Source organism: Ursus americanus, chromosome 16, assembly GCF_024610735.1.
Source record: "Ursus americanus isolate L20-20 chromosome 16, mUrsAme1.1.p, whole genome shotgun sequence".
In the NCBI taxonomy this organism is placed as follows: Eukaryota; Metazoa; Chordata; class Mammalia; order Carnivora; family Ursidae; genus Ursus; species Ursus americanus.
Window position 1 is genome coordinate 2,539,377 of NC_142142.1, and position 15,562 is coordinate 2,554,938.

A 15,562-nucleotide genomic window follows, 5' to 3' on the forward strand; every position below is an offset into this window, starting at 1 on the left:
TTTCTTCTCTAGCAAAACTGGCTCACGATCCCGTGCGCCTGGGACTAGAGGTCAGCTAATTTTGTGGCCACAAGTACGGAGATCTGAAATGTCTGGTTCCGGATGGGCTCTCCTCGCCTCTCTCTACTTTGACCCCACTTTTCCGTTTTGCTTCCCCCTCCTTCTCCTTTGCACCACCTGCTCTTCATCTTTGATCACTGTGATGGCTTTCAAAGACTTGTTGTTGCCGCCTCTGGCCCGAACATGGGTCTCCCCGAGAGTGGTGAGAGCTTAGAGGACTAGTGTTCTGTGGTGGGACACAAAATGCAGGCAAACGGGGGGCGTCTGGGGCACCGTGAAGCACTAGCAAAGGAAAGAATCCCCAGCACCCGGGTTCAGAAGGCAGCCATGTTGTGCTGAGGTCATTCTCGCTTTCTCACACCTCATCCTGCAGGTGTCCCGACACAGGGCTACCAGGCTAGGTACCGTCCGGCCCTCACCTCGTCGGCTGGCCGCCGGTGTAGGCAGTGGGGGTTGAACTTGTTGACATGCAGCACATGAATGGCACATTTGATGCTGAGATGATGTAGTTGGCTGGTGACTTTCAAGAAGAGGAGATCATTCTGGAAGAGAAAAGTTTGTGTCGATAAACCAGAACTTCCAAGGTGACTAAGACCCTTAAGACTCCTTCCCAGACCACACACAGACAAGTCTAGCGCATCTCAGAAGGTGCGCATGGACACGCCAGCAGCTTCTCTTAGCACGGTGGTTCCTACGCTGCTACCTTGGACCTCTTGCGTGACCAACAATACCACTTAGAGACCTCAGGGATAGGAGGGAGGAGGTGGAATCGAGTTTAGAATAAGCACCGTGGGGATACCTGAGCTGGGCTCGCAGGGACAGGCGACACTGAAAGGGAAAACCCTCACCACAGTTAGGTACTGCAGCATTCGCCCGTCCACTCGGGACTCGTGAAACTGGTCTTTGTATTGTGGTAAGCCAATGTCATCAAGCCAACCTGCAGAAACCAGAAGGAACAGGTGTGCTCGGGCTCGCGCGAATGGGAGACTGTGAATGCAGATAAAAAGCAACGAATGATCCTCTTGCAGACCCAGCTGTACTCCCCGTAAGGAATTCCCCCATCGCCCTTCCCAACGAGCGCGCAGGCTCTGAGGCACGCGCTCCCAGGCCAGTGCCATCTACCCTTAGCAGCCGCCAGAGACAGGCTATACACGGCCCGTCCTTACGTGTCACCCAGATGTGGTCCAGCAGGGCCGACTTCTCCTCCTGCTTGGTGTTGATGGCTTTCACGGCTAAAATCAGCTTCTTCCTGTGCAGAGGTTGCTTAATTCCCAACTCCTGCAATTGAAAGATAAGACAGATGTGAACTTCCTGCTGGCAGCTTGACCCTCGGAGGGCGCCATGTCTGGGTGGAGACAGTCCATCTTGTGTGTGTGTGGGGGGGTGTCAGTGGACCCCTGCACAGTGCCTGGGATCAACCTGCAGTCACAGAGGACATCTTGGCCTCCTCCACGCCCCCTTGTGTGTGTTTGTGTGCGCGTGCGCGCGTGCGTGTAAGGGCAAGGGAAGGAGAAGTGGGGCCTCACCTCCCCAGACATTGGTTTGAGGAGAAAGGGGAACCTCCTTCCCGGGGCTCAGTCCCTACCTTTTCCATGTCCTGGGGGGTAGCTGACAGTAAAGTGTGGCCGGAAGTCACCCACTGCCGGGCAAAGATCACGTACTGGCCCAGACCGAAGTCTTCCAGCCACGCACACACGCGCTCGGTGCTCCACTGGCCAAAGGGGGCGCTGGCGTCACTGGGGAGCAGGAAAACGGCATGGCCCTGTTAGTGGGAGAGCTCGAGGCTGCATCTGAGCACAACGGAGCCTCACAGGAAAGGGAACTGTATTTTAAACCATCCCCATCACGGGATGTAGCTACACAAAAGTCCCTACAACACGCATTTGCAGTGGACTCTAGAGTTTCCTGTGGTAACACCTGGTGTGAATTTCGACTCTGCAGGGACTGTGAGCACGGGTCTGTCATGGGGTCCTCAGGAGGCTGTGTCTATGTGCCGTCGGTCCGCTTACGAGGCACATGTGCCACGAGCCCAGAATCGTGACACGTTACGAGGATGATTATATTATCAACAAGATTTTTATGGATCGACACTATCTTTAGGGAAATGCTTAGAAAACTAGGAAAACAGGGTCCGTTCTCTAACATTAAAAAAAAAAAACTCTTCTAAACAGCTAATGCTTTATTAATGAAGCACTAGGGACATTCCCATGAAAGTCAATAAAAAGAGTATTTTTATCAGGACTGATAACATGGGTCTAAGAGTACAGCCAGTATAAGAAGAGAGAAAAAGGCAGCTAGAAGGTAAAAGACAGCTACTCTTCTCAGATGACGTGCCTGTCCACCTGGAAATCCCAACAGAACCCAGGAAGGTGGCTACTTATAACACATGCGTGTCATATTTATATGACTTAGAAAATCAACAGCACACAGACTAACATTTTTGTTACAATAATTTAAAAATCTCATTCATAGCAACTAGAATTAAAGTTGTTTCACAGGGGTGTCTGGGTGGCTCAGTTGTTAAGCATCTGACTTCGGCTCAGGTCATGATCCCAGCATTCTGGGATTGAGCCCCGCATCGGGCTCCCTGCTCAGCAGGAAGCCTGCTTCCCCTCTCCCACTCCCCCTGCTTGTGTTCCCTCTCTCGCTGCCTCTCTGTCAAATAAATAAATAAAATCTTAAGGAAAAAAAAAAGTTGTTTCACAAGCAATGCCTCGGTCTTATGTACATGTGTGCGGGGATGCGGGCATGCAGGGGGAGGTGGTGACGATAACACGTAACCGTGCAACATCAAGTCATGAATAAGTCAGGAGCGAGATCATGTTCCTAGACAGGATGACTGGGTGTTACAAAGCCATCAGTTCTTAAAGACATAAATTTTTCATTTAAGTGTGAATATAATGGCACACCCGAAACCTCCATGGAGTCTGAGATGGGGGGAGGTTGACAAAGCAGCTTTATGTTCATTGGAAGAAAAAACAAACCAGGATTTATGGAATGTAGAAAACTAGACCGTCTGTAAGGTTCCTTCCGGGAAAGTACCCCTAACATGCTGGTTAAAAAATTGTTCTGGAATGCCTGGTTGAGTTGTTCTTAAGGTGAAGGCATTAAAAGACTAGAATGACAAGAAAGCATGAGTCTACACTGCCCTCTACCCCTGAAACCAATAATACAGTATATGTTAATTAATTGCATTTTAATTAAAAAATAAAATGTCAGTGATTAGAATGTAAAATAAATAAATAAATATTTTTTTAAAAAAGAAAAGAACAAGCAAGCATGATTCTAGGTGTCCTGGGGTAAGTGCTGGCCACATGGAGTAATGAGCCATGGGTATCGCTCCAGGTTTTGTGAGACCTAGAACTTGGAAAATGGGAGGACCTCCTTAAGAAAAGTACAAAATTTGAATATGGACTTAGGAACAAATATTTAGAATGAGAAATCACAAAAGATTACAAATTTAAACAAACTGAAAAACATCACAAAATCTAAAAATATTTTTATAAATTCCTACTACGAGTCTGTTATCTTTGCTGATGCGTTACATCATGTTAAATGAAGAAATTTTCAGCTTTTTCCAGTGTGTTCATATGATTCACTGTATATGAACATTAATCTAGGGACCTATTCACTATTTTTGTTTGTAATTTATCTTTTTTTTTTTTTTTTTAAAGATTTTATTTATTTATTCGACAGAGATAGAGACAGCCAGCGAGAGAGGGAACACAAGCAGGGGCAGTGGGAGAGGAAGAAGCAGGCTCACAGCGGAGGAGCCTGATGTGGGGCTCGATCCATAACGCCGGGATCACGCCCTGAGCCAAAGGCAGACGCTTAACCGCTGTGCCACCCAGGCGCCCCTGTAATTTATCTTTTGCTTTTAATGAATTACTGCTTTTGATATGACCTAGAATTTTTTTTGTTTATTCTTTTTTTTTGAGATACTCATTTTTTAAATCAATTAACATATGGTGTATTATTAGTTTCAGAGGTAGAGTTTAGTCATTTCATCAGCTGCACGTAACACCAATGCTCATTACATCAAGTGCCTCTTTAACGCCCACCACCCAGTTACCTCATCTCCCTACCCACCTCTCCTCCAGCAACCCTCAGTTTGTTTCCTATAGTTAAAAGTCGCTTACGGTTTGTCTGTTCTTTTTTTTAAGGTCTTTTATTTATTTATTTGAGATAGAGAAAGATAGAGCACTCATGAGAGTATGGGGGGGGGCAGAGGGAGAAGCAGACTCCTCACTGAGCAGGGAGCCTAAAGGGGGACTGGATCCCAGGACCCCAGGATCACGACCTGAGCTGAAGACAGACACTTAACCAACAACGCTGACTAGGCGCCCTGGTTGTCTGTTCTTAATGCCAGAATACTTTCAATTTCAAATGTTCATTTTATCATTTTTATTTCACATTCTATTAGCTTTTGATTTCACTCCTTTTCTTATTTCTGGAAATTGGCAAAAAATATATATTCAATATATCAGAGGGGTATTTCAGTTCTGAAGGAAAAATGTGTTTTTGAGTTCATGATTTGAAAACCTCACTCTTGTACACCTTTTCGAAACCTTCCAAGCGCTGGTGCTCACCTTCGACAGAATTCCCATGTCCTTCTTTGTAAATGGTCTCTACCCTCCTACACCTGCGTTGTCCCCACAGTGGCAGACCCTGCTTCTCCACGCCCCTGACCCCACTAGGTTCTCTCAGTTCTGGGGTCCCCCTCAGTTGAACGTGCAATTAAGCAATTTAGAGAGGTTAGAGAAGGTACCCTTCGGGCACAGCAAAATCACGTGCTTTACTGACGTGCTCCAAAGCATCTTTCCAAACTGCGGTGAAAATGATGTAAGAGATGATCAGATATACCATCTCCATGAAAGAGGGACAGCATGTGGTGCATCTGTAATTGGATACACTTCATCAGTAAGTGCATTTCCGACTAGACAGCACTTCTGTTTTGACTAACCATCCAGGAGAACCAAATCCCTTGCCTGGGATTTTGCAGGTCTAATGACTGGAAAAAATTTTCACAGAATAGCTTCTGTGAATACATTTGCAATGTTTCTTTTCCACTACCCCATACTTCTGATACTGAGAGCCAACGGACACGTTCATACTGGGACATGATTGCCAATTCAGTGTCTTTGTATCAGAGTGCTGGGTGGACTGGCACATTGGGAGGTAGCAGGAATCCTGGGAGCCATTTTTACACGGGACAGCTAGTCAACTAAACGCGAAGTGAGTGCACACCACATCAGCACATCCCAACAAATCCAAACTAAATGGAGACCCAAAACTCAACTTCCCCTTAGCCAGATCCCCCAAATGCCCATGCTGCTCCAACATCATCCGGCAGAAGGCAGTGTGTAGACGGAGGGAAGGTTGGAGTAAAGAGTCAGCAGTCAAAAACTAGTTGTGTTAAAATACCTTACTTGGGAAAGTTTTGCAAAACACACGGCTTTGTTGGCACATTGACTGGACTCTCTCTAGATCCTAGAAGACACCCAGGTGCAAGAAAAGGACCTCGAAGCTTAGACCTTCTCACGTTCAAGATGAACTATGACACCATGAATACGGGAGAAACGCGATGAAAGAGTCTGACTGGAGACCCTCATAAAGCTACAGTCCCGTAGGACGGCGGACTCAGGAGGCCAATGCAGAAATCATCTCTGCACAGAGATGAGATCCAGCCAGGTCATCGAGTCGGCCTGATTTCAACATTATATACACTACTGCTTTTTCTTGGGAAAATCAAAATACTTCTTGCCACATACCAAAATAAATCCCCAAATAGAGGATTCAGACACCGTTTTTTTAAAAAATCATTGAACAAATTTAACATGAACGAAACCACAGAGGAAAAAGTTCATGAACCTCGTTATACATAAACATAAAAATTCCATATGTCCAAGTGTCACAGAATAAAGTAAAATTCTGCAACAAGCCTAAAACATAATTTATCACAATTATTAGACATAGCTTCATGTGTTGATACATAGCAGAGAGAAGTCTGTAAGACAGACAACAAAAATGGGCAAAAAATGCAGACAATTCACAAAAAAAAAAAAGACAAACATCTGCAAACTAAATTAACAATAAAATGTCATTTTTTGTGGGTGTGACAGGCACTCTGTGAAGCAGAGCCGACTGGAACGGAAATCAGTAAAACTTTATTGGAGAGAAAAAAAATACAATAAAATTTGTTCTATAAACCTCAGAGAAGAGTCATAGGAAATGTCATTATCAAATATGATTATTTTAAAAAGAAATATTTTGTTAGAAAAAAAGAGACTGGGGCTGGAGACTTTCCGTAACCAAGTACTTCTGCTACAGCGATACTGGTGACGAGACTTTTTAAGGCTATACCGAAACATCTATAAATACCAGAGGACATTACTTTATATCAAATTTCTGCTGATGAGTAATAAAGACCTTTCTTTTCTACCAGCCAACGCAGGGCCTTACCACAAGCACCGTTAGCATAATAGCAGCCAGTTCCTCAGGACGGCCTTCTCTCTCTCTTCCTGGTCCTTGTTATGGTTAACAAAGCACAAAGACATTCACACGAGGCAGCCCTATGGCTAGAAAGGCAGTTTTTCCTTCAGCTGAGAAGTTCCTGACTTTGGTTAGCGTATCCCAGAATGGCTGGCCGGGCGTCCTAACCATGCGGTCCTGCACTAAGGAAAAACGCCGAAGGGTCTTAGAGAACGTTCTTACACCCCTGCCACTCAAACAACGCTAAAGAAATCGTCAGAATGGGAGCTGTGATTAATCACGCAAGCTTACTGTAGATTTTTTTCCATGTCTCAAAAATCAGAAACGTTTAAGTCTAAATTGAAAAAACGGCTATCAAATTAGAACGTTCTGGCAGAATATGTACGCTTTCTCTGGCTCACTTTTTAATGGCTCTGAATGGGTCTCTGCCTTCTCAGACCATGTCCTTAGATTCTCCTGCCTCCCCAGGCGACCGTGTACTGACCATTTACATTTGTAACGCCAACGCCTCGGTCCCCAGACAGCAGGTACAGAAGCCTACGATCCTCACATCTCTCTGCACGGCATCTGGACAGTACGTCTGAGGACGCCCATCAAAGCGCAAGTGGATCTGGAAAGGCCCCGTGTCTCGAACCCAAGAAAGCCTAGAACCCCGGGGGTCGCAGGGTGGGGAAGGGGAGTGGGCTTCCATGGGTTCCCTTTCTGGGGGGTGGGGAAGGTCCACCAACAAGAGGATGCTTCGGGGAAACGTGCTTCTCTCGTCTCCACTGCACTGTTTCTGAGGATTGTTATCTGAGCTGTGCATATCTTACTCACTACCTGCGCTTGGCCCTGGGCAGACGGCGGTCTCAGAGGGATTAAATATAAGAGACTTAACCGTTACTTTTCACTGCTGGGTTAGATTGAAAATGTCGCAATCCAATCCTGACAAAGGCTACCAGAGGCCCCCAGAAGCCTGATCTTGGCTGAGTAACTCAGACTTCAGAGATAGTTCCTGGAGGTAATATTCTGTGGAAATTGTCTGATGGGAACAGAGCATCAGAGGACATGGAAAGGGATTTTTCAAAACACAGGAGTACTCTTTGGCCCGCGCAGGCCTGAGGCAGGCACGCTTTCTGAGAATAGGGCGGCCTAAGGAAAGGGGGCAGAGCTAGGAACTGGAGAGTGTCTACTGGTGCAGACAGGGCGGTCCAGGAAAAGTTTAACTTCTTTTCATGCTTTTTCGTTCGGGCGTGAAGGGAGACTCCTGCAAAAGTTCCCATAGTGGTTCCCATGGCATATACCCTCTGCCACCCCCTTCAGCTAACACCCTTCAGCAAAGTTTGGTGCCCTGTCTTAGGAGGCAAAATGGCAGCGTGACCTGCTCGGGTGGTGGGGGACAATGCCCTTCTTCGCATTTACTGGAGGAGGTCGACCCGTGAAGTGGCAGCCTGCTGATGCCTGGGTTAGATGGGTGGTAGCGATGTAGTCCTCATGAGAACTTTAATAAAATACTTCTTTTGACTCCTCACTTCACAAATGAGGAAACTGAGGCACAGAGAAGTGACAGAACTTGGTTTAGGGCTCGCCGCTAACAACTCAGGTCTATGATTCGCACCAGAGCTTCTCCATCCAGCGTGCCCAGCTTCTGAGAACGACCGCATGCGTGCGAGCTGCTGAGGTCCCCAGGGAGGCCAGAGGGCCCACCACCCACAGCAGCTTGTCGGAGCCTCTGGCCTTTACATCAGTGTGCCTGGGAAAGGGGGAGAAGCTCTGCACTAGGGGCTCCTGGCTCTCAGGAGGGAAGTTCTCGGTCTATGGAGTGGAGGGAGCCTTACCATTTCTGACCCTTGGGGTCTCTGGTCCTAGAGAGCCTCGGCCCTGCTGTCGCCCGGAGCCCACCTCGTCGAAACTCTGCCATTCCTGGGGCATCGGTGTTGAAGTTCCCGGACTGAGTTCTTCGGATTCTGTGTGGAGAGGAGTCCGTGGAGACTGTCAGGGGGCAGCTGGGAGCACGTAGGCAGAGACCATCCCCTACGCAGGCCACACCAGCTGGACCCCCGGACTCCCCACGGCACTGCCGCCCAGGGCCTCCCACAGGTCAAGGATCACGGCCCGTGACACCTCCCCAGACCCAAGTCTCCATTCTCATTCTGCCTCTGGGATTTGGGGCACGCCCTGTGGGGTCCAAGTGAGGAGTGATGTGGGGTAGGAGACCCGTTTCTGCCGCATGTCACAGACTGGGTCAGTGGGGCCAGCAAGTCTTTCTTCAGACACAGACTGACCCCTCGGAAGGGAGCAGTTGGTCTCATCTGTGGGTCTCTCCCAAAGTGCATGTGGTGTAAGCTGCAGAGAATGTGCTCGGGGCTCGTGGGAAGGAGTGACGCCTGGAAGAAGGGCAGGTTAAGGCAACTGCTGGGTTAGTGCTCTCCTCCTCTGGGCCCTCAGAGGGAGCTCACATTCTTCCCTCTAACGGCCGTTCTGTTTCTACTGCTGCTCCAACATCTAATTAAACAGGGGGCTATGTGGTTCTTTGCCCGGTCAAGAAGAGTATCAATTCTAAGCAACACAATTATGATCACCACCACCAACTTACTTTCCCCAGAACTTCCTGATGCCTTTGGGGCTCCGTTTACCATCTGGAGTCAGGGGAGACTGGGGGCTTGAGTCAGTGCCCGATGACGTGGATGAGAGGTCGTTGGCCACGGCAGTGTCGTCCCAACCACTCTCTGTCTCCCCTGAGATGGAAAGAATGGAATGGTGTGTGAAGGACAGGAAGGAACACGACCTTCGAAACCTCATCCCCAGGCCAGGGCCATCCTTCAGTGGGAGTGGGAAAGTATGCTCTGCCTGCTGGGCAGAACGTTACACCTTCATCGCAGAGACCAGCAGGGGGCTCAGGCACACTCCAGCCTCTCTCTCTGAGGAGGGGACGGGATAAGGCTCCCAATCGGGGTGAACTAATGTCTTCAAGTGCTTGCAGGTAACTCCAACAAGGAGCTTCCTCCTTCTCCCAAGGGAGATGCAGGGATGCAGGCAGGAGGCGGATGTGGCTGAATGTTCCAGAAGGGGAGGGTGTCTGGGAAGGGAAACAAGGGCATCTCACTCCCCACCTCACCTGGAAGGGTACAGTACCTAACACGGGGGCACTGACACTCCGGCCACGATCTCCAGGCAATCAAGAAGCAGAGAAGCCACATGAAGAAGCAAGAGAGGCCAAAGTCCAGCCCAACAGAGTTATAGGGAAGCAAAGAAATAAACAAAAGAGTCATCGAGCAAGAGAGAAAAACTCAAACAGAAAGAAAAATAATCCCACGAGAAAAGAAGGGGGGGGGAAACGGTGACTAACTTGGCCCACAGGGTCAGTGTGGGGAGAGGCGGCCTCACGTGAGGGGGCCAAATACTCCTGGGGCCACTCCCTGGCAGGCTGAGGCATCCACACACACGTAGGGAGAGGGAGGGAGAGCGGCAGGGGCTGATAGCCTGGGCCACATGCTGCTCTCGTGTGGGTACCAAGGCTCCCTTAGATCGGACTAGAATGGTCTGAAGCTGTTGCAAGTCCAGAGTCTCAGTGTTACTAGGACAGACTCATTGAAGAGCTTCTCTAGAGTTCTCGCAGCCAGAGGCAGAACTGGCCAAGGGCAGAAGCCAACCCACGGGCCGGCTCGGAACTACCAGGGATGAGGAGGGGGGTAGGGAGAGCTCTGCAGGGACCAGAACATTCCCTCCTAAGCTCTACCGATCTGTTGTTGTTGAGGAAAATGGCCTACTCTGCATGAAAAGCAGCAAACACCTCCACGGTTCCAGGCCCTAAGTACCAAAAGGGTCCCTGGGGATGGACATCCTTGCCCACTAGCCACTCCATTTCCCTAAGGAAACACTCTCCCTTGGAAGAGTGCATATCATCCTACTGGTAATAGGGAGGCTGCAAGAGGAAGGCAGAGACAGGAGAGAGATCAGGACGACAGAGGGGGAGGGAGGGACAGGAAGGATGCAGTCAGGGGTCTACGAGGGAAGGAACAGAGGAATGATGGGAAAGACACGAAGGGCCAAGAGAGGAGGACTGGAAGAGGGCAAATGGGGGTGGAGTGAGTGCAGAAACAAAGGGTGGACTCACAGCCTGGGTGTCTGGCGCTCTACGGCGCTCACCGAAGGAAACAATGTACCCAGACAGGGAGCCATCATCTCTGCCAGTGAAGCCGACCAGAGGGACGGCCCGTCCTGTCCCCCCACCCCCTCCAACTGGGGGCTGCCGCGGCGGTAACCGGAAGTGCCAAGGCCACTGCCCCAGGACACGCCAGCCCCAGGGCCTGGACGCTCACTCAGCCGCAGCAGGCTGCTCCCTGCAGGGTCGGGCTGGGAGGCAGTGGGAGTCGACTTGGCAGCCTCGCCGTTGGGCGTAGCTCCTGAAAGCTTCCCAGGTAACGTGGGGTATTTGTGCTCTGCCAGGAAAGGGCTGTCCTATTGGAAGGAGAGAGAGAGACGTGTTGAATCAACTCATCGGCCTCAGACTCAAACCCAGTTAGGAAATCTTTGGATGCAGGGACAACTCAGCTTTCCAAGAGCCATTTGTCACTTAGGCCAACTCAAAGACCTTGCAAAGATCATTTAGTCCAGGGAAAGGGACCAGAGTTCTGAGAAAGAAACTTGCCCAAGGGCCACACAATGAGACAGGGACAGAGTCAGGCCCAAATCCAGGGCTGACTGCAACTGACCCTGAACAGGAAGTGGAAGTGTCTTGCAAAGGGGGGGCCTTTGCCCTTTGGCTGGACGCTTGGACGCTCGATGAATTAGCAGCCGTGAATGACCCTTTGAGCACTTTGAATGAACAAACCCAAATTCTAGTAAAGGGTATACCTATTGCTTTATAACATACATTTATGATATATGTCATATATAAATTATATTTATATATTATGGTAACAGTTACTTTGAAAAACACCAGGTTAAGGCCAAGCGAGAAGGGACGCACACACTCGAGAGATGACAAGAGAAAACAGGCCGGGGGCAACATGCCGACTATTCCCTTACGAACTTAGGGTCATAGTCTGCACGAGGTTCGGCCCCAGTGCAATGGGCCTGTGCACACACCCTGGCCACAGGAAGGGTACCCAAAAAACCAAGATCATGTAAAGGGAAAAGAAGTGCACTCAGTTGGTCAGGATGGACATAAAGCAGTCAGAGAAAAACACCATAGGATTTCGCTCATGTGTGGAATTTAAGAAATAAAACAAATGAACAAAGTGAAAAAGAGACAAAACAAAAAACAGACTCTTAAGTGTAGAGAACACAGGGTTGGTCACAGGGTGGGGGGACAGGCGAAGAGGACCAAGAGCACAGTTACCACCATGAGCACTGAGTAACGTACAGAATTACTGAACCACTATGTTGTGGGCCTGAAACTAATATGATACTGTATGTTAACTATACCGGAATTTTTTTTTTAGAAAAAGGACATAATGGCCCCTAAACCCACAAACCTAAGGGAAACCCAGTGGGATGCATTTGAGTAAGAAGAGAAAACAGGGGCGCCTGGGTAGCGCAGTCGTTAAAGCGTCTGCCTTCGGCTCAGGGCGTGATCCTGGCGATCCGGGATCGAGTCCCACATCAGGCTCTTCCGCTATGAGCCTGCTTCTTCCTCTCCCACTCCCCCTGCTGTGTTCCCTCTCTCGCTGGCTGTCTTTCTGTCACATAAATAAATAAAATCTTTAAAAAAAAAAAAAAAAAGAAGAGAAAACGAAGCAACATTACCAAGGAAATCGACTGTGGATTACTTGTTTGGGCCCAGAAGAAAAGTAATATGAAAGTTCTGACTTCAAAACGGACAAGTCAGAAAAGTAATGGAGAGTTTAAGGACCGAGGCATCTTTTGAAGTTTTATTTAAAGTCCAAGTGTCCAACGAATTTCTGAATTTGGTGTGCTTACAAAATACATGTCCTAAGAAATGGTTTGAAATCCGATTCCTTCACTGAACGTGGACTACTAACCCTATAAACTAGCTCAGAAAGAAGAGATGTGGAAAAAAAGGAGACTAAATTTCCAAGGAAGTCTGAAAGAACTGGCTGGTGAAGTAGAGATACTCAGAACCTTAAGATAGGGAGACCGCATGATTTTTAAGCTCATGATGACCCACGAGGTAGAGACTGGACCTGGTCAGACCAAGAGTTTGCAAATGCCAGTCCCTGCACCAGCTGCTCCACGGTCACCTGGGACACGTGCAAAGACAGAGCTCCTGGGCTGCACCTGGTCCCGTGAATCCCCGCTCCCTGCCCCCCACCCCCACCCCGGGGAATGCACCCCAAGCGTTTTTTTTTTTTTTTTAAGATTTTATTTATTTATTATCAGAGAGAAAAAGCACAAGCAGGGGGAGCAGCAAGGCAGAGGGAGAAGCAGGCTCCCTGCTGACCCCCCAGGTGGGGCTGAACCCCAGGACCCTGGGATCATGACCTGAGCTGAGGGCAGATGCTTAACGGACTAAGCCACCCAGGTGTCCCAAGTGTCCGTATTTTTAACAAGCATTTCAGATTACCTTGATGCACAGTCAGACCTGGAAGCACTGTGATTGTGGAAAAGGCAACGCTCAAAAGGCTTAGGCAACTGTGACTCCAGGTTCCCCATGACACGGGAAAGAGGGAGGTGGGGGAGGGCTCTCAAAACCAGATTTCCGGTTGTATCATCACACATGCCACCCCACCCCCCACCGCCGCCCAAGACAGGGCAGAGACCCCTGAGGCCACCGACGTGGGCTGTCCTCGGTGCTCACTGAGGAGCTGAGCGGGAAGGAGGACAGAACCTAACCCAGATATGGGCAGCTCAGACCTATAAGAAAGACAACCAAAGGAATCAAGGGCGACAGAAAGGGCTTTCAGCTCTGCTCAGCCAAGGACAGCTGGCAAGGAAGGCCTCACTGCTGGAGAAGGTCAAGGTCAGGACAGGACCCAGAAGGAACAGAAGAATAAGGCTGGTTGTGGAGGAACGGAAATCCCAGCTGCCGTACGCTGGAACGGAGAGGCAGCGCAGGCGAGCAGCAGGGACACCGGCTTTGCGTCAGACGGACTCAGGCGAGGCACTTTTCCTTCAGCCTCCCACAACCTGTTTTACTGTTTCTCAATGGGGAACAATCCTGCCACAGGCTGAGCGCACCAGGACAGCACATTAGCAGAGGCACAAAAACTACCCCGTGCCCAGGGCCTGGAGTGACCGCGGTAAGGACAAGAGCCGTCCCTAGATCAGGCCCCATCTAGAACAGGCTCGAGTGTGGTCCGGGGCACAAGCTGGAGAAACAGTGCTGACGGAGAATGAATAGGAACTTTAAAGGCTCGTGGTCTGCACACTGAAGAAGAGGATGTTCGACTCGGGCCTGAGAAACTTGGACTCTGGAGCAGTCAGGAGCAGGGGAGACTGGTTCATTCCAGGGGCTCCAGAGGGACAGCCGGCATCAGCGGGCGCACACTCTAGGAAGTCCACAAGATGTGTCTACTAGCGCGGGGAAACATGGAATGAGCTCTCACTCCCAGAAAGCAAGGGCCAGACGCCAGCATGAGGGGATTCCACGGAAAGATTCTTGCCCCGGTGGCTGAGTGTGCCCCTGTGTTCAGCCACGCACGTGCGCGCGGAAAGGATGAGAGCTGTCCCACTCCTGTGTGTGTGGGAATCCCAACCTCCCCCTTCCCGGCAATCAGATGGACAATGCCTTGTTAAAGATGAGTTTTTCTGAGCCTGTAAAATGGAGGAGACACTAAGAAATCCCATCCCACGGACAATGAGGCGAAATTACACTACACAGCAGGGCGCGCACAAGCAGAGAACGGCAGAGGAAGCTTTGTCTTTCCTCCTGCGCTCTTCCCCTTATAATTCATGTATTTTACAGGTGCAAAGCCGTACCCTGCTCCGTGAAAACCCCAGCAGACACACAATCACGACAGGGGCCGGCGGTTACCGTACCTTGGGTTCTACCGCTGGGGAGAGCTGGCTCCCACTGACACGCTGCGCAGGGGCGAGAAGGATTTCAATCATGCGGAGAAAGAGAGGCCGGTGTTAGTCACAAACAACAACCCGGGACCGCCAGCCTGCCAGCTGCAAGGCTCATTCCCTCCCTCCCCGTCTTTCTGTCAGGTAATCCCCGTCCACGGAGGAAACACAGGTCATCGTCTAAGCCGTGGACAGAAGTTCTGGGCAGCTGCCAGCAATCTGACCAGGGAGAGCAAGAGGCACAGGACCACAGGGGCCAAGCCACCAAAGGGGCCCCGTGGCTCCTGCCAGCTCCAGCCTTCATGGGTTTCCTCTGTCGTCACCAGTGCTGGCGCACTGCTCAAAGCCAGGGACTGCATGCAGCAGGCCTCCATAAGGTGCTCCATCAGGGAAGGGGCCCTGGTCTCCAGTGACCTTGCTCAAGAAACTGCGACCTACCCCTCCAGCACGGGGGTCATCCACATGGTCAAGGGCTACCCTCAAATGAGGGGCCACAAAGCCCTCCTCGCATCTCTCTCTAGACTCTTAAAAAAGCTTCCTCTCCAATCTAATTATCCCAGAACTCACTCCTGGGCGCATCAACTGTATCCACATTATTTCCTTGTTCAAAATCCCTGCAATGCTCCCAGAGTGGCTCTGGGGATGTAGGGCCGGGACTCAAGCCCTTCTAGGGTTTGACCTGACTCACGGCTCTGAACTTACAGCCTCCCGCTCCCCTCCACTCCCCAGAACCTGCCTGTGCTCACCTCTACACCTTCCCCATCAACTCCAGGCAGCATGCTCTGCCCTGCCTGCTCTGTGATGCCTGGGGCCACACTGACTGGTTTTCTCAGAAGGTTCGTATACTTCCTGCCTCCCTCTCAGCTTCAGAAAGGCCTCTACAAGGTGGGACCTGTGTGTCCCAGCACTGCTGGGTCAGTAACTCAGGAATCTCTACGGAGAGACTGAGGGGCTGACCTTGTCCACAGGTTCACTTCTCAGGTCTTCTAGACTACATGAGAGTTTCTTCTGAGCCCTGGAAAGACACAAAAGAAAGCAAACACGGAAACAGTTACTGGAG

At 50.0% G+C, this 15,562-nt stretch overlaps 1 protein-coding gene across 18 annotated transcripts in view; it reads right to left on the reverse strand.

Moving 5' to 3' along the window:
* PPFIBP2 (PPFIB scaffold protein 2) overlaps positions 1 to 15,562 on the reverse strand; it is a 166,985-nt gene that overhangs the window by 11,762 nt on the left and 139,661 nt on the right. For 14 of the 18 annotated variants that reach the window (XM_087868064.1, XM_087868062.1, XM_087868063.1 and 11 more), the window contains 10 exons: positions 15,460 to 15,517; positions 14,476 to 14,517; positions 10,854 to 10,992; positions 9,667 to 9,699; positions 9,128 to 9,269; positions 8,370 to 8,498; positions 1,646 to 1,796; positions 1,227 to 1,338; positions 909 to 997; positions 480 to 602 (listed from right to left, as the gene is read on the reverse strand). In XM_087868064.1, the coding sequence (XP_087724190.1) occupies positions 480 to 602; positions 909 to 997; positions 1,227 to 1,338; positions 1,646 to 1,796; positions 8,370 to 8,498; positions 9,128 to 9,269; positions 9,667 to 9,699; positions 10,854 to 10,992; positions 14,476 to 14,517; positions 15,460 to 15,517 (1,018 nt within the window). The remainder of the gene's footprint in view (positions 1 to 479; positions 603 to 908; positions 998 to 1,226; positions 1,339 to 1,645; positions 1,797 to 8,369; positions 8,499 to 9,127; positions 9,270 to 9,666; positions 9,700 to 10,853; positions 10,993 to 14,475; positions 14,518 to 15,459; positions 15,518 to 15,562) is intronic. The other 4 variants (XM_045783041.2, XM_087868066.1, XM_087868065.1 and 1 more) reach the window with 1 other exon arrangement.